Source organism: Nyctibius grandis, chromosome Z (genome assembly GCF_013368605.1).
Source record: "Nyctibius grandis isolate bNycGra1 chromosome Z, bNycGra1.pri, whole genome shotgun sequence".
Taxonomy (NCBI): Eukaryota; Metazoa; Chordata; class Aves; order Nyctibiiformes; family Nyctibiidae; genus Nyctibius; species Nyctibius grandis.
The window spans coordinates 71,262,638-71,281,690 of NC_090695.1; the positions used below are offsets into that span (position 1 = coordinate 71,262,638).

The window sequence follows — 19,053 nt, forward strand, 5'->3', positions numbered from 1 at the left end:
TGATCTTAAGGCAACTCCTCTGCTCAAGCAGGGTCACCATGAGCAGTTCGCCCAGGGCTGTATCCATCATCTTTTAACAACAGACACTCTACAACCTTTCTGTGCAACATGTTCCAGTCCTGTTCCAGCTTCCCACTTGACAAGGGGTTTGGCTGAAGACAAGCCTTGTAATGTGTCCTTTCAGCATTTAGGGTAAGAAGTTAGATATCGTAGCTTCCCATGCAAAACAATTGATTGCATATTGGACTAGAAGCTGTAAAAGCTGGAGTGAGTCCCAAGGATAAGCTATAACTGGGTGATGTAAGAGGCTTCCACAGCCTTGTAAGGAAAAGCTCTTTACTGTGTCTGATGCCACCCTGCACAGTAGGGATCTTCAGCCTTTCAAGAAAATTGCACAAGTCTGGTTTTGCCCCAAAACTAGTTACTTTGCCTGCATATTCAACAGCTTGGAAGCTTAAACTCTGTTGCTTTCAGAGGCAGCTACTTGGAAGAGCAGGGAGGAGTGGAGTGTTAATGTTGAAGCAGCATCTCAGCATTGCATGAGGAGAGCTGTACTGTAGCATGACTGGCAAAAACAGTGGGACCTGGAGTTGTACTGGCTGCCTCTGACAGAGAAAAGACACAGCCAGCCAAATGTATGGATGTGAGGCACTGCTGATCAAGGTTAGCAATACCTTCCTCACTGCTTTAAGCTCCAGCTTGCTGGGAGTTGAACTTCATGTACTGTTGAAGAAAGTCAAAAAGATGAGAGCTGCCTTCACACTGAAGCCTTTGTCTAAGGTGCCTGTCAGCAAAATGTGTCTGTATGCAGTCTATGGTATGTATACCATGGTAGTGGCTTCTGTGTTGCATATTTAAATAGGATCTGAAAGTATTTATGCATCACACTTCTGATGGATTATTCTCACTGAATCAGGGTGATAGTTCTGATCAGTGTGTTTTAGAGCAGTCTTTGAGGACCTGTTTGATACCAAGAATCAAGGAGCCAGACTTTTCCTGTTTGCCACATGTGATGAGACTCTGTTATTGACATTAAATGCCAACTTCCACTGCGGGTTTCCTTTCCCCACCTTGCAGAACAATAGGAGAAAATAGCTGTGTATGCTAGTTGTGAATGTAACCTTGAAAGTGAAGGACACTTTCTCTGACTAGAAACTCATTTCAAGGAGGTGTTTTCTCCACGTCCTTCCTGGAAGGTATTGATGCTCTAGGAGTTTGCCAGTGTATCTGCTCTTTGATCATCACTGTACACACAGTTAAACAAGACTTGGTGTTATCTTGGTCATTCTGGCATTGCAAAGTGGATCCTTTCTTTTGATTATATATATTAGGTTTACTTTCATGCTGTCAAGCACACATATGCAAAGCTTTTATCTTAGCAACATACACAGGAGCATGTCTGCCTTCATCCCCTGTATACGTGTATGTCAAAAGGAGTGGACTTGCTCTTCTTTTGCATGCCACTTGACTTACTCAGTTGCAGTGTCAGTATTTATCTTGAGAGTATTTTTTTCATTTGAAGCTTATTATTTTGAGCTCCAGATTTTAATTTTTAAGAGCTCGCTCTGTTACTCAGGCCCAGGACAAACATGTTTTTCTTTTTCTTCTGTGTAGAATGGCTTCAGTCTCTGTTGCCCTGATAATACATTCTGACAGCTGTTGACTCTGCTTAGTGCTCTCTAACGGAGAGGTGACAGCAGGCGTGTTGTGATTGCAGAGCAAGCCTGCCAGCCATACTAATGGGAAGTACCTTGCAGGCAAATCTATAAACTCAACTGGAAACCAAGTTGAGATATTTGTGCTAAAGAAAGGGTGGCTGTTTTGAAGTGCTGCTCACAAGTGAAGCAGTTTGCTTATATTTAAAAGTTTCTGTAGTGTTGTGCGTCCTTGAAGGTGTCCTGGCCATAGCACTGTCTGGAGGAGTCTATGTTGCATTTTGAACATTAACTTCTATGATAGAAATAGTAGCCTAATGATGTCCACCTGAGCTTATTTGTACTGAAGTAAACTGAAACTTACGGAATAGCGGTTTTCTCTCTCGGAATAGTTTGTTCAGTCAGCATCTACAGTCTCTTCAAAACAGAGCTTCAATGCCTAGAAAACCTAAGAGCTATTATTGGAGTTAAGAGGCTTAAAGGTCTCTAAGGATCTTCTCTCTTTAGTCTGTTGCTGGTCTTTAGTGTGTAAGGTTTAATAGTCCTGTCAGCTAAAATTTATTCATCTCTGTTGCAGCACCTAGTTAAGAAGAGCTAGCTAAGAGAAAGGGTGCATAAAGGTAGACCTCTCCATACAGCTTCTTTCAGGATGAACTACCATACCTTCTAACACAGCCGGTTCAAACAGCTTGTTGTGCTGATAATGCCAAGTATTTTCTGGAGCTAAAAGTTTCCTTGGCTGGTCATTTAAACAGATTCTTCAATCTTGTGCATGGACACCTGGGACATCCTTATCAATTCCTCTGTATCTAGGATGTCATTACCTGCCAAAGCGGTGTGCCCTGTTTTTTTCTGTGGGCCACTTGATATACTTTGGTCTCTTGACTTTGTATCAAAGCCCTTGCAAGGCTTTGATAAGTTTCTGTTTGTTTTTTTTTAACCAAACTCCTTTTTTCTCCTGAGGTTCAAGAGGCACAATAAGATCCGTGATACAAGAGGGTACAAACGTAGGTTCTTCCTGTCATGAATCATTGAAGACATCTTTGGTCCTTCTAGGTCGCATGGCCAGACGTGTTTTGTCATCTCTTAGGTCAAGCTGACTAGCAGAGATGCTTAAGAACTTGGTGAATATACCACTGGTACATTGAAGTCCTTTATATGATTTGTTTATATTTTATCCTATAGTAGATATATATTCTTGAGTGAATGGATGTCTATGGGACACTACTTCTCCCCTCCTCCCAGTTAAGAGGGAATGTCTCCTTGGTTTAGTGAGCCTACTTGGGAAGACTCGAGTCTTAAAGCTTGTGGACTCATTCGCATGAATTCTGGGAGCTGAGGGTTGTTAGATAGGTTTGTTTGCCTTCTTATGTCTTATTCTTACAGAAAATATAACTACTTTGTTTTTCACTGATAAAGAAGGATTCAGACATGCCATCATGAATGCTAGTGTTTGTGGAAGTTGACCAAGACCTATTCCCAAGAGCCATTTGATTGCTTGCTTTTGCAGCAGTCTATAGACAATGTAACGCACAGCAAGTGTATGTAAATGCACTTATGTGGTAACCCTCAGGTGGTTTTGCCGACTCTCTCAACTCAGATGGTCATGTGGCAATTTGGGCTAAGTGTGAAGAGGTGCACATAGGAGAAAATACATAGTTCTTGGCACAGTAATGGCCATTTTTTTCATTTTTTTCAATGTATTGTAACTAAATGTTCTCGTCTTGTTAATGTTATCTTGATAATGAGTGACATGTATTATTCTTGTTATGTAAGATAATACTTACTTAAAGTCTTCTTTGGTATGCTTCCATTATATGTTGCTAAGACAGTACAGCAAATAATGACTTTAGCAAAGTTTATAAAGTTCTGAGGGGTGTGGATATCAATATCATAAAGGAAAATGCTACCTCTGAGTAGCAGCAAAGTAATTCAACTACTCAATGTTTTGTTCATTGATCTGCCTCTGAAAAGGACTTTGGTGTGATATGGACCCAGGAAGCTGATGAGGAAGGAACATGAAGGTGGAGCTACATAGACCTTAATAACTTTCTTTACTGCATGAGTTGTTCTTGCTTTGAGACCAACGTGAAAACACTGAGAGCTTTGTTATCTCAATTCTACATAGAAACTCCTGCTAAGCTACGGTTAGGTTGATCTAAGTTGAAAGGAAATGGATATTATATCGTGAGTTTGTTTTTACAGTTCTTAAATAGTGCTTTCAAGGCTGAGACTTCAAACCATGTGATGCTTATTATTGAACTTAGCAAAGGGTAGAAACATACAGATTGGCAAAACATCTGCGTCTGGAGGGAGGCTGGGGGCATGGTTTAAAATGGCCTTATCAAATTTATTACGAAATGTATTATGATCCAGAAATTTCTTCCTTAATTTCAGAACTTTTTTAAAGAAAAAGTAATTCCCTGAGTGTGACAGCAGATAGCCTCTACAACACTGTCTGACAGGTGTCCTCTTATTTCTGAAGTATACAGTCAAATCTCCTTTCCCTCAGTAAACTGAGACAGAAACTTTGGTTTGTTATGTGCTTACCTGTGTGGAAGATTGGGGGGGCTAATGTGCAAAAGACCAAAGCTTGTGGAGTGTGACATAATCTTCTGGTCCTTGCAGGAGAAAAGAGAGACTATACTTTGGAAACAAGTCTAAGTTGTATTGCGTAGATTAGATATTTGCCCTGTAATGGTATAGTCATATGTGTTCGGTATCCTTCAAAATGGAGGAGGAAGCTTTACAAGAAATACAGAGGTAACTGCCCCTAGCTTCGTTCCCTGTGGATGTCCACTTAAAAGTCTGTGTAAAATGCATGTTATAAGAATGTAATTGTCAAAATGATTTAGACTTAGAGATACAACTGATTATTGATGTTACTTTTTGTTTTGCAAGGTGGAGAAAGTACACAGGGGTGATCAGATGGATGGGCTTCTTTATCCTGCTAAGAAAATACCACCGATAGCAAAAAGTGATACAGAGCAAGAAAAGGAATCTCAGAATGTTACTTCTTTAAAAGTAGACCCTTTGTTAAAACCAAATATCGAGACCACACTTGCACCACTTAGTAGTGACTTCAAGCAGAAAGTTGTTAACATCTTGCTGAAGTATTCCAGTGGTCTTTGGGCTAATGCGCTTCCCAAAGTGTACCAAGATACCTACCAAGTAAAATTTCCAGAAGACATTCTAAATAATCTAGAGTTGCTCTCAGATGTATGTATAGTGGACTATGTATCTGAAGTCCCCAGAAAGGCCATCCTTTATGCTAAACCCCAGAGATGCATTGATGAAAATCTGAATGTCACTGAGAAAGTCCAGAGGCATGATGGTGCGAAGGCCACAGCTGAACAACAGCATGAAGAATCCAAGGACCAATATACAGAGAACATAACTGTTCCTCCTCTAATCGTTCCATCAGAAGGATCTGTGTCCGTCATGGTGTTAGAACTGAAAAACACTAATGAGGTCCTAATTAGGCAAGTTTGTATTTCAGAATCTATCTTTTTTTGCTTTATTTATAAATTCACATATTCATATTGTGCAGGTCTGCCATAAGAGAACAGATGAACAGGAGGTTGCAGGACTTTGTTATTTACTTACTTTGATAATGAAACCTAAGAATCCTGGTGTTCGTGTGCTTAAATGGAAATTTTCTGAAACTTTCTGTGATGAGCTTGTCAGTTCTATCATTAGCTTGTCTGAGAATCAAAGCAGATTTGACTTGCCATTGGAAGACTTTTTAAAATAACCATACTAAAACACGTAGTAGTATTCAGATATTGCTGCAATACTTTTTAATAAGTATTTTTTACTTGTATAACTGACTTACTACTAACTGTGACTTGAGTGTGTTCGGATTACACTGCAGTTTTCGCTTTTGGGAACAGATGAGCTTCCACCCAACAATAAACTACTAGTGCTTCTTCATTTGGCTGCTAATCAGCCCAGCCTTAGGGGATAGCCACTACAATCCAGTTCTTACACTATCTTACATATATGTTATTGTACTGTTTCAGGAGATACCATGATAAGCTTTCTATACTTCATTGTTGGGATAACACATAAATCCTAACAGTTCTTTAAAACTTTAAAAAAAAAAGCAAACAATCAAACACTTTTTATAAAGGATATTTCATTTTGAAAATTATTTCAAGTTGAGCCTAATCTTAAAAAGTTTTATATGTCACTTCAAAGGATGAATAGAGCAACTGTGTGGTAGTATACTATATTGACAGCTGTTTTTTCCACACTAGTTTCTGCAGTTTCAGTTTTCATTAAATAGTTTCAGTCATTCACAGAAGTCCTGATTGTGGTCAAATAAGTACGTGTGCAGTTTACTTACAGAACCTTTCACTATGAAACTAATACCCTGTTCCTCATTCCTGGTTGGCAATATTCAACACACTAGCCTTAAGGCTGAAGTGTAGGTGTCTTTGTTTTCTCTCTGGCTATCAGTAATATATTGGAATACTCACCCTTGAACTTTATGTGTCAGTCCACCATTTTAGTTCCCTGAAGTCATGGAATCTTAATGGCTGATAATACGTAGTGAAAATCCCCATACTTGGGGGTTATGAAAGAAATTCTCATTTGAGAATGTTGCCATCTTTGTTTTAGCTGCTACCACCATTCCTATATTGTGCTTTTTCTGAGATAAGCTTTTTTGTACATTGCTTACACGTTTAGTTTATATACTGGTCTTACCACAAAGCATAATTTAAGGCAAGATTCTTCATCCATACATTTGTACTAGCTCCGGCTGGACAAGTCAATCATTTTAGTGAAGAAGACACAGCTGAAATTTGTGAGTGAGCCTAGGCTTAAAAAAAGAAATCACAGGAGGAAGAGTTACATCAAAGAAAAGAAAGGCTTTATGGTTTAGGTTGTTAGTGTGAGAGATCTGTTTGAATTTAGTCTAAGACATGAAAGGTGATTAAGATTAGTAGTACCAGGAAAGACAGCCAATTTAAGACATGTAATCTGTACGTAGAGATACTGATACAGTTAGACACGATGAATATTGCATGTTTTGTATTGGGAAGAGCAGGAACCAATTATCTGTCTCTCACTTCCAGCTTGCTATGAAGGTGGGACTTAACTCTGCAAAACTTACTCCTTCTTGCTGTACACCTTTTAATTCTGGCAGCATTGATAACTTGCTGTATAAGTGAAGTAACGAATCTTGGCTTTCTAATCTGTTATTTTAAGGATGTTTCCACTAATTATTTGGGGGAATGCTTGAAGTCCCATTGATTAAACTACCACATGACACTGATGAGCTGAGAGTGATTATGTTAAAATTTCTCTAAAGCAGCAGTTCCCAAATTTTGGACCATAGTTCTTGGACAATATTAAAGTTTCTGAATTTGTTAGCTCTGTGTAGGTACATGATGGTGATTAGTGGTTTCTTGGCCCTGGATACTGAAATGACTACTTAGGATTATCCATGTATCTCATAGGCAAGGTCATTTATCTTCAAAATGAAACTCACCCTGAAGGGAACAGTTTTTTGCCATGACAAGAAAACGTTAATGTAGACATATAGGAAGGAAAGAATGCAAGGACTCACCTTTCCCAAACATGTACTAACAGTCACTTTGTCCTGATCTACACAATAACTGTGTAGTGGCTATTGGTTGATGTTGATTTTTGCAGGATCAATAAAATCAAGATTCCTCTTTCTGTCTTAGGGATGGAGCAAGATCTCTTTATTTTCTTGGTATGGGGCTAAGTGTTTGACTGAAACCTTTCAATTGCAGTACTAATTAAGACAAAGCTGGAAGGTTTGGTGCTATTTCAATTTTGAGACATGGTACAATTCTGTAAGAATTCTGATGTAGTCAGAATGAAAGTGAGGTGATAGAAACACTCCTAGATATTTGCTATACATCTACAACAGTGTGATTGAAGGCAGAGATGATACGCTAGGTACTATATTTGAATTCTCACAAGAAATAATGAACTATCACCTTTTATTCTCAACTATCTTGAGTTTCTGTGCTACAGCTCAGATGCTTTTTTTCCCCCCTCTTCTTTTACCTTTTTGAATAAACAAAATTTTTAGCCTGTTTGACTATGGAGGCATACCCCTCTGTTCCTTTCACAATGAAGCAGCAAGCTTTACTTGACATGTGAATTGGTTCCAGTTGGAACTAAGAATGGTGCTGAATGCACACTTGCAGTGTCTGGCCACCTGCACATAGATTAGTCTCTAACACACTTTTTTGAGGTTACTTTCCAAGATTCTTTTCTAAAGAATCTGAAAAATAATTTTTCAGGTGACTTTGAGCAGCCAAAACTATGATGCTCACCTATTACCAGTGTCTTCATTTAGCCCGCATCCAGGGCTAAACAATAGCAATTTTTCTCTCACCCAGTGTCCCTTCCCCAAATGAGGAAGGGAATTGGGAAAAGGAGGGAGACTTGTACATTGAAGTTAACCAGATTTTAATGAAATGAAGAAATCAATATAAATAACAACACAAAACAGACAAAAGTATACTTACCCACAGATCACTAGCAAGTTACTCCAGCAATCACAATGAAGAATAAGGAGAAGGGAGGAAAGGCAAGGAGAGCAAAAAAAGGCCCCACCTCTTCCCACCAAACACTCTCTTTTATAGTGAGCTTGATGTCAATGATACAGAATACACCTGTGGGCCAGCCTGGGTCAGCTGCCCTGGATTTAACTGCTGAGGGCCTTGATCACCATGGCTGGCCACAACTGAAACAAAATCCCAATGAAACCAGGACAACCAGAAAATAACGAGTGAGGCAGGAAATTCTGAAAGATTCTTCTACTTTCTGTTAAGATACTCCCACTGTCTGTTAAGTATCTTTATGAAACAAATGCTGAGAAATAAACTTTTAAGTAGCACATACTTGACTGTCACCCCACTCCATGTCCATTATGAAGTCAATGAGTGCTTACATAGAAACAAAATGGCTGTCATTCTGAAAAACAATATGTATTTGGATGGTGAGGTAGCAGGCTGTGTTTAGGAAAATGAGGGTTCTCTGGAGTGTGATTAGATTTAACTGAATCTTTATAACAAAGATAGAACAGTATCTCATAGTACAGTATCTGCACTAATCCTGGGCATATAGCGGACCTTCAGAATAAACCTAGGTTTTTACAGGATGATAATCTAAACTGTGTGGTAGAAATTATCAGTATTAGTGAACTCTATGAACAAGTTAAAACAGTAGCTACTAATACAAATTTGGGAATAAGTTTTCCTTTTGTCTGCTCTAATCTGACTTGTTTCTGAAGCATTCAGAACTTCCCATTTGGAGTTTTCAGTAAGTTTATATACTTTATTAAAGAACATCTATGCAGCACAAACTGCTTCAGTATGAACCATTAGGTCAGCAGCTTAGTATCAGCATTGTTCTGAAGGTCGAGAGTAAATAGCACATGGTTTGACAGCTGATTTGTAAAGTTATTTTAGATGCCTTGTTTGTGATCAACTTTAGTGAAAACGTGGTTAAGCTGGTATTTGTTAATGACAGAGTAACTTCAGAAATTATGTATTAGTTCTCTTTTATACTTGGTCCCAGATACTACTCTGCTTTTGTGGTCAAGTTGCTCTACATGATTGTAATAATCAAGTAAGAGCTCTTACTAAAAAATCTAGTTGAGCATGTTAGATTGTATACTGCTGGACTACATTTAGCTGTCAACAAAAGTACTAAATTTTATGTCAGTTACTTTTCTATAGTCCTGTTAACAGCAAAAGAGTTTGGAAACTGATGTGCTTAGAAAATGTATATATCTGTAATATACTTATATTCATATATGCATATAAATGTTCTTAGGTTTTTTTCAGCTTTTTGAAGTTGCATCCTAACTCTTGTGGTGTTTTTTTTGTAAAATACTGTAGGTATGTGGGCAAAGATTATTCTTCTGCCCAGGAACAAATGGAAGATGACATGAAAGCATACTATAGTCAAAATACTACAGTGTCACCGGCTCGATCTCTGAGTGTTGGGCAACTTGTTGCAGTACACGCTGAAGAAGATGCCTGGTTGCGTGCTCGGATAATTTCTCTAGAAGACAACAGAATAAAGGCAAGCAATTACTTCTTTTGGCACTTGGGGAAAGACTTGAAACAATCTTGTTTTTTAGATACACAGTCAGTTCCTAAATATGCTGCACTAGCATTCTCTCCTTTCTTGCCCTGAAGTACTTCTGGTTTCAGTTATGTGAGAAATTAAGACTTTTTGAAGTTATGTGTTGCCAAAAATAAGTGGCCTTTCAGGTGTTTTTCCATAAAGAGTTTGAGTTTTAGGGTTTTGTTTTAGGTTTTATCTGGTGCTGATCCCTATAGCTCTTCTGTACTGAAAATGTACCTTTGATAGGAGAAATGGGTATAGTAGCACTATTTGGAGTGGGACAGAGGAAGGGAAAGGGAAGAACAAAATTCACTTGCTGATAGATCTTGTTTGAAGTCTTGTACTGAAGTATCTATTACATGCACTAAATAGCAAGACAATGAGAAGAATATACTTGTGATCAATGAATATACTTGTGATCAAGAATATACTTGTGATCAATGGGACAGAGTCCAGTTGGAGGTCTGTGTCTAGCGGAGTCCCGCAAGGGTCGGTACTGGGACCAGTACTATTCAATATATTCATTAATGACTTGGATGAGGGAATAGAGTGCACTGTCAGCAAGTTCGCTGATGACACAAAACTGGGAGGAGTGGCTGACACACCGGAAGGCTGCGCAGCCATTCAGAGAGACCTGGACAGGCTGGAGAGTTGGGCGGGGAGAAATTTAATGAAATATAACAAGGGCAAGTGTAGAGTCCTGCATCTGGGCAAGAACAACCCCATGTACCAGTACAAGTTGGGGACAGAGCTGTTGGAGAGCAGCGTAGGGGAAAGGGACCTGGGGGTCCTAGTGGACAGCAGGATGACCATGAGCCAGCAGTGTGCCCTTGTGGCCAAGAAGGCCAATGGCATCCTGGGGTGTATTAGAAGGGGTGTGGTCAGCAGGTCAAGAGAGGTTCTCCTCCCCCTCTACTCTGCCCTGGTGAGGCCGCATCTGGAGTATTGTGTCCATTTCTGGGCCCCTCAGTTCAAGAAGGACAGGGAACTGCTAGAGAGAGTCCAGCGCAGAGCCACGAAGATGATTAAGGGAGTGGAACATCTCCCTTATGAGGAGAGGCTGAGGGAGCTGGGTCTCTTTAGCTTAGAGAAGAGGAGACTGAGGGGTGACCTCATTAATGTTTATAAATATGTAAAGGGCAAGTGTCATGAGGATGGAGCCAGGCTCTTCTCAGTGACATCCCTTGACAGGACAAGGGGCAATGGGTGCAAGCTGGAACACAGGAGGTTCCACATAAATATGAGGAAAAACTTCTTTACGGTGAGGGTGACCGAACACTGGAACAGGCTGCCCAGAGAGGTTGTGGAGTCTCCTTCTCTGGAGACATTCAAAACCCGCCTGGACGCGTTCCTGTGTGATATGGTCTAGGCAATCCTGCTCCGGTAGGGGGATAGGACTAGATGATCTTTCAAGGTCCCTTCCAATCCCTAACATTCTGTGATTCTGTGATTCTGTGTTGTATTCCCTTCCAGGCAGATCTGGTATTCTGGGAGTTATATGTATTATGCATTTTACTTAAACCCCCTTGAGATTATTTAACTCCTGTTTTAAACTTTTCCTGGGCCAAGCAGACTCTTCTTGCTATCTGCAATGAAACTAGAACATATGATAGAACTGTAAAAAAAGTTTCAAACTTCTCAGTTATTTCTTCCCTAGTCAAAAACTAATGACACCTTTTTATTTTTTGTTTTTTCCCCCAGTTTAGGTGACTTTTTACCCTGGTTTGCTTAACATACTTCTAAAGTTCATCCATTTCATAAATATTTAAATAGCACATGGATTAGAACTTAAGTTTTTCTGAAAGTTAGTGGGATACCCTTCAGCTGGAACTTGGAGCAGTGTGTCAAAATTCAGTTTTGTGAAAGATTGTTGGGTTTTGAGAAGAGGCAAGGACATTGGTAGCAAGCTTGCCTCTAATTTTTCTCTAGCTAGAGCTATCAGCGAAAAGGCGGCTACTGTTTTATTACAGCATTTGCTGATTATCCTCTGACACAATGTTCAGACTCCCTTTTCAATGTGTGGCGTGCAGACATTTTGCATGATAGAGTTCAGAAAAAAGTTGTAAAAAGCCCTGTCAAAGCCGCCTTTCTCTCACTTCAGCTGCAATTATTTGCTGCCAGTCAGCAGTTTCCCTACTGGTTTCCTGCACTGACTGTAGTATTTGTATCAAAGTTACTATAAGCATAAATCAAAATTATTCTCTTAATGCTGTAAAAACAAAAGGCAAAACATAGAATGACAGTTAAGTGGTATTTGACTTTTCAACACTTTCAAAACTTCACAAATAAAAATTGCTGCTTTATTACCTTTCTTCATGTGGTATGAGGTGGTGTGTGCTGAGTCCTTCCAGCATTGATTCTATTAAGAGTTGAGATTCTGTGGAAGAGTTGGAGAGGATGGTTTTACAGAGATCTTGAGAAGAAAAAAATCTTCCCTGAAAACTCTTAACATTCAAGCAGTGAAATAAACATGAGATTAATGGCATTATATAGTACTAAATTAGTGAAAAGTGATTTGTCCGTGGCTGCACAGAGAATGTGGTAACTGGATACATTTTGCCTGGACTCAGGGAAACATATTTACAGTGACATTCATCATCTTATGCTTTTATTCCTTTTTCCATTATCAGGTATGTTATGTTGATCATGGCTTCAGTGAGTTTGTTGAAAGCAACAGTGTGTACAAGCTACAGAAACAGTTTCATTCGCTTCCATTTCAAGCTGCAAAATGTAAACTGGCAGGTAAGAGAAAGCCAGTGTTGACTATACAGTTTGCTGTTGCACAATTTATGAAGTGTCTCAGTCTGGGAGTTTTGATCCTTGCTTGTAGTAACTCTGTGTATGTTAGATTTTATCCAAGACTGCTAGTCTAAGCAGACACAGGTGGGCATGGAAACAAGGAAAAGAAGGAAGGAAGGATGTGAAGGGGAGTTTTATAAAGAAACCTTGATATCAGAAGACCTTGATATCCAGTATCTCTGTAAGAGATCTTAGCTCTAGATTAGACATCTATGCACTTAGCTTGGATGTCTTTGTCCCTTCAATATATGCGAGCCTAAAGAAATACAAGGAAACGCTTGTTGTTGTGTGAAGCAATGTACTAGCACAACTCCTTTTTCCACCAGCGAGGCACATCTGTTGTGGCCAGGTTGAGCAATATTCCTAAATATGATCCTATTTATTTATTTTAAAGTGATCCATGCCCGTTCAGTACTTGAACAATTGCAGACTTCCTAGATTCTGCTGGAAATTATTTACCTTCCTAAAACTGATAGGCATTTCTAACTTTTAAAAAATATTTTATTTTTAATATATAAAATTGTTATGAATGAGCTTTTTTTAATTAGTTTGTTCTTTTAATACTTGGATACATTCCTTTTTTCTCTACACATTTGCCTCGACTCTTTCTGAAGAGAATCTTTTCTTGCCCCCTTCAGCCCCGAAGATGGCTTTCTGTGGTTAAAAAGGTGGAAATTAAGCAGAATGCAAGTAGACGTGCAGTACAACTTTCCACTACATCCTGATTCTTGGAAAGATTCCTGTTGCAAGCACAGACCTGATTATTATTTTTCCTTTTGAATGCAGTGATACATAAAAAATATGGTGTGTCTTACAGGACTGGAAATCTTCTGTGATGATCCTGTCCTAGTAAAGACTGTGGAATCGCAGACATGCTCCAAGATACTTGCTGTGGAAATCCTGGAAAAGAGTGACATTCCTCTTCTTGTTCTATATGACACTTCCGGAGAAGACGATATCAACATCAATGCTACTTGTCTGAAGGCATTGTATGACAAGTCCCTTGAACTGCACCTACAGGTACCATTTTCCTGTTTCCTTCTTAATTCATTAAGACTCATTGACTGCTAAGGTCTTGGATGGACTAAAAACAGTACTCAGAAATTTGCTAAGTTTATGCGTGTGTTTTTTTCCCCTTTTCCTGTCAAAATCTTAACCGTTGCAGGTAGATGCTCTGTATACAAATGTCAGAGTAACCAGTGTTTTCTCTGATGGAAGCCTGTATTGCCAAGTGCCATCTAAAGGCTTGTCCAGACTTTGTGAAATCTTGCAGAAAATAGAAGACTACTTCCATTACAAGGTAAATTCTATGCTGAGAGAAGTGAAGTCCTGTAGCCTTTCTTCAGAGTGTACCAATCATTTTGCTTGCACTTAAGTTCAAGTTTCTGAGGTAGCCACAGACTGTTCAAAAAGGCTATAAATTCTCTTCCTAGTTTTTTGGGGTGCATCCTTCAGCGTGAAAAGTGTCTTTTGATACTTTCTTGTTCACAAGGTGTCTCTAAGGTTTTGGTAACTACTTATGACTTTCCGTGAATAATTAGAACAGTAACAATATGGCTTATAATGGGAAGCTTCCAATGGAAATTGCATCAGATAGGTATAAAGCCTGTGGAGATACTGCCATATTTTTTTTGTGGAAGTTTTACTTACATGGTGGAGTTGAGGTGCGTAAACAGCTTGGCCCACAGCACACAGTGTAAAGTGACAATAAAAGCAGTGTAACCAAGGTTTGTTCTTTCTAGCCTGGCTTCCTTGGAGATTCCATGGCTTTGATCTGATCTGCTACATATCTTGTCCTTGTATGCTTAGCTTTTGGATGTTGTGGCTAATTTCAACTATAAGTGATGTATAGGAGGCATTTGCAAAAATCTTAAGTTGCTTTAAAATAGGCATGTGGCAGAGAAGTCTGACGTTCCACCGGCCGTTTACAGACACATGCAACAACTCTTACTAGACTCAAGAGAATTCATACAAAAGAGAAGAAATCTTAAGAGAATCTAATTTGTTCAATGTTCACCAGAGCCTTAGAGAATCAAACCATGAAATGTAGATCCTTGAAGGTCCTGTTAGAACTGCTGCTTGTGAAACTACTCTGTCAAGGTGTTTTTAGGTGTAGAAGTTGAGCTTTAGACCTGTGGTGGAACACACACCATCTGGAAATACTTTATATTGAACATGTCTCAGTTATCAAGGTTCAGTTTCAAGCAAGCTAAACACAGAAGGAAAGCATTTGGAACCCTGAAAGGTTTAGCAACACAAAGGCAGCCAGACAGGTATTGCAGAAGTTCGGGTTTTCTGGACAGAGTGTGTGTTAGGTTCTTGTTGCTATGAAAGAGAGCCCTTGCCATTCAGTATCTTTTAATATAAATCTGTATATGGGGGTAAAAGAAGCAATCTTGACTTTGCAGCTTATCTTGAGGGGTTTTATTTTGCCTGAGAATTTAAACAAACTAAGATGCTGATGGGTCTTCCAATGGAGTTTCTTCATGCTTCTTATAGTGTAGCCATTGTCTTATTATGTTGTTTAGGATCATCGTGGCGAATGTCACCCCCATGAGACTTCCATTTGAGTCAGTAGTAAATTTGATTTGTTAAATATCTCAACAAATGATATGTTCTAGAAAATAAGGTAGGAACTTCCTCAGTTGTCTGTCACAGCTCTAAAATGCTCTTGATTTTCAGAACATTGAAGTGATGGTCAGTGATTTCATATTCTGTGTTTCCAAATGTGGCTTTTTTCCCCTGGCACTTTATATTCTCTCTGCTTCCCTGTAAGGTACACAGCTTGGAATTAAAGCTTTACCAATTGAGGAAGCTTAAAACAACGTGATAAGAAATGCTTCTGAGGCTGGAAAGAGACTTTATGTGTGAAACAGAGTTTTTGCTTCTCGGAACTGTTAATTCCATGTGTGGCTTTTGAAATGGTTAGTTGAGTGCCAGTTAGTAATAGCTCCATGCTTTTTAACTTCTGTTTTTATATTTGCAGCCAACATCTGAACTTAATGTATCACTACCTTTCTGTGGCAAAATCTGCTTGTTTCCTTCCAAGGGAAAATGGGCACGTGTAGAGGTAAGAAGTATTCAAAGAACAGCTACAGTTTTCCCAAATAGAAATGGCTCTTCTTTGTTCAGCTAAATCTGAATCCTTAGTTTCTGTGAAACTTGTTATAGTGTATGTGTCAGTGATGTGTTTTTAACCTCAAAGTGATGCTCTTGCTTTCTTCCTCCAGATAAGAATTATTCACACTAGACGGGCACTTGATGTGCAGTTCATGGATACTGGAACAGTTGCAGCTGTAAAAGTATCAGAGCTTAGAGAAATTCCACCACAGTTCCTGAGAGAAGTAATTGCAATACCTCCGCAGGTATAAAGACATGTTAAAGCTAACCTATGCTAGATCTCTTAGCAGTGTTTGTAGTGCTGCTGCTTCTAGGCTTATGTAATGAAATTTTGTATTGTTTAATAGCATTCAGCATTGGAGTGTATTTCATTGTGGATCTATGCCTCAAATAAATCATGATGTAGTCCTATGTATTGACAGGATGTTGTGTATGTGTAATGGTAGTAGTTTTGCATGTTCCTCTGGCTTTTTCTGTTTGTCGTACATTATTGAATCTGTCAGTATTAATGAAGCTTCTGTAAATAGGAACTTGTGGACTAGTTTCTGTATTACTAAATTATACCTTGTATACTTAATTCTGTTCTTAGGCTATAAAATGCTGCCTAGCCGATCTGCCTCCTAACACTGGCATGTGGACTCCAGATGCGGTATTGTGGCTGAGAGACACTGTAATGAACTGTCCTGAATTTAGCATGAAGGTAAATAGTCAAGATGCCTATGTGACTTGAAATCCAAGGCATGTGGAAAAAGCATTGAAAGAAAAACTCTAGAAGCTTAACCACGCATCAAATTGAGTTTTGTTATAGAAGTTTAAAAGTTTGTAGCCACTCTTGGACATAAATTCTATGCAAAATCCTTTTCTTAGGATCCTTTTCCAGGACATTTGGCATAAAGCTTAGTTGCTTGAGCCTGTTAGAAGCTTCTCCTTTCCCCTGACGAATTTAGCAGCTTTCACTTTAGCCTTTCACATTTTGCTATCCCAGTCCAAATATGCAGCTAGAGTTATTTTACCAACTGGTAAGAGAGACACACAGTTGTTCATGTTTCACCACATAAAAAGATACAACTGTTGAGTTAATCTTAAATTATTTTTGTGCCTCTTGTGAGCATAGCTTTTTCTCCTTCTTGTCTTGGAAAGCAGCTTTATTTTTTGTTTTCTTTGTCTAATCCAGTGTGATTTAGTATATGCTATTGTATACTTAGAATTTCTGTTATGTAGGAGATAAAATTATTTCTGCTTGCAATGTATCTTGGCCAGTTTAATTAACTGAAAACACTCTTCTGAAGGAAATCTGTTACTAGCTACAGACTGAACAAAGCTAATTTCCTCTTAAAAATCTGATTCCAGATACTGTCACAGCACTTTGAAAAAGTGTTTTGGAGCTTTCCCTTTTTGCTTGCTTTAACGCTGGAGACTGTATAGCTAAAATGTACTCCTCTAGTCTGGGACTTGAGACTGCTGCATTTGGCTTTTCTAAACATCCTCTTCCAAGACAGCTTGAGTTTGATACTAATTTTTGCTTTATTAAATAGTAGACAACAGATGTATGTTTTAATTGTGGAAAATCTTTATTCCTGGCTAGGAAAATCAAAAGAACAATCTGTAAAGAAATGTTATATCCTTTGTCAAATTAAAATTTCAGTTCTTTACTATCAATAATGCTGGCATATCTGATGTTAAATAGGAAATATTTTTATGTTGGTGCTTGAAAGTTATGCATGATACAAACCTGGAAGCATTTTTCATCTTTATTTTTTTCCCATCCTTAATTTACTAGGCTTCATCTCCCATAATGACAGCAAGAGAATTTTGAAGGATGAAGTGTTAATATTTAATAGCGTTACTGTTTAGATCTGTATGGACACTGGCTACTGTTCTCCTGAAAACTAGACTTGTACATGCAGTACTGAGATTGAACCTGTTGGGCAGAACAAAACTCAATTGAAGCTTTGTGTTTGCTTTACATTAGTGGAATAGCTGCAAATGCTCTTTTTAGCTTCTGTGAGTTGCTTGCTATCCAACAACTTCAATAACATATTTGAGAGAACCTTGAAAATATTTCCGTGCGTATAGGATGCAATGAACTGTTGCTGCTTTTCTGTTAAAAGGCTTTAGTCTTCTGTACAAAATCAGATGTGCATTTAATAGTTACTAACTGGAAGTTAAACTGTATTTTGTTTTCCAAGGTGGTTAAACACGATGGTTCAAAGGGAATTGCACATGTTTACTTGTTTGCTCCAGAGAATTTCCCAGACATAGATCGTAGCATCAATCGACAGATCAAAAATGCAGACTTGTGGAAGCATCAGAAAGATGTTTTCTTGAGTGTTACACACGGTGGGACTAGCTCCACAAAAGTGACAAGTGACGCTGTTTCAGCTCTACGGTTAACTAGTGGAAGGCTAGAGAAGAGTTTCTCTGATTCAGCCAGAGAACCCAGCAGTGCCGTGTCTACCACTGATATGCCTCCACCTCTGCCCTTGTCAAAGACTGGTGAGCTCATGGATGTCTATGTCTCAGTGGCCTGCCATCCAGGTCACTTTATTGTCCAGCCTTGGAAAGAGCTACATAATCTGGAAGCCCTAATGGAAGAAATGATCTTGTACTACAGTAGGGCAGAAGAGAAACCTGTGAACATTGAAAAAAACAAGCTGTATGCAGCTAAAATTGAAAATCAGTAAGTAGATACTTAAATTAAAAACAAAATGTTTGAAGGCAAGCCTAGTTCTGCTTTGTTTGCATCGTTAACAAGGTGGCAGATGTCCAACGATATTTGAGAGATTAAGGGATTAAATGAGGTTGCAGTCTCTTCACGCTTCCAGGTTGTAGTTGGAAGAGTTGACATCTCTTCAGGTAATACCAGATCTGGGAAGTCTGAGACATGTTGGTTAGGATCTTTTGGTCGTGTATTATTTTTGTGATGCCTTGACAGTGTGTGAATACGACTTCAAACTGTCTGTTCTTGTTCTCTCCCTTTTTAGGTGGTACAGGGTCATAATAAAAGGAATTCTTAGAAATGGGTTTTTGTCAGTATATGAGCTGGACTATGGTAAACATGAGTTTGTCAGCATAGAGAAAGTACAGCCACTCGTGGATTCATTTAGAAAACTACCTTTCCAAGCTATAACAGCTCAGCTTGCAGGTAGGTAGCAAGCATTTAACATTTTTTTTGTCTTACATCAGTGGGGATACCAAATGAACAGAAATGTAAAGTGGACAAAGCCAAAGGCTAGTGATGTAATTGTTTTTTTGCTAAAGTAAGCATGTACCTGCTTGCAAAAACATGCTTAATGCATGCATGTTTATGTCATCAAAGTAGCACTGTTTTTCTTCTTGACATAGGTGGTGATGGTTG

The 19,053-nt window shown here is 38.8% G+C and overlaps 1 protein-coding gene across 1 annotated transcript in view; it reads left to right on the forward strand.

The window, feature by feature from the left end:
• Window positions 1–19,053, forward strand: part of TDRD7 (tudor domain containing 7) — a 53,322-nt gene that overhangs the window by 31,782 nt on the left and 2,487 nt on the right. The window contains exons 6-15 of the mRNA XM_068422654.1: window positions 4,557–5,137; window positions 9,545–9,731; window positions 12,407–12,518; window positions 13,393–13,595; window positions 13,741–13,875; window positions 15,562–15,645; window positions 15,806–15,940; window positions 16,285–16,395; window positions 17,885–18,375; window positions 18,680–18,840. Of these exons, the coding sequence (XP_068278755.1) occupies window positions 4,557–5,137; window positions 9,545–9,731; window positions 12,407–12,518; window positions 13,393–13,595; window positions 13,741–13,875; window positions 15,562–15,645; window positions 15,806–15,940; window positions 16,285–16,395; window positions 17,885–18,375; window positions 18,680–18,840 (2,200 nt within the window). The remainder of the gene's footprint in view (window positions 1–4,556; window positions 5,138–9,544; window positions 9,732–12,406; window positions 12,519–13,392; window positions 13,596–13,740; window positions 13,876–15,561; window positions 15,646–15,805; window positions 15,941–16,284; window positions 16,396–17,884; window positions 18,376–18,679; window positions 18,841–19,053) is intronic.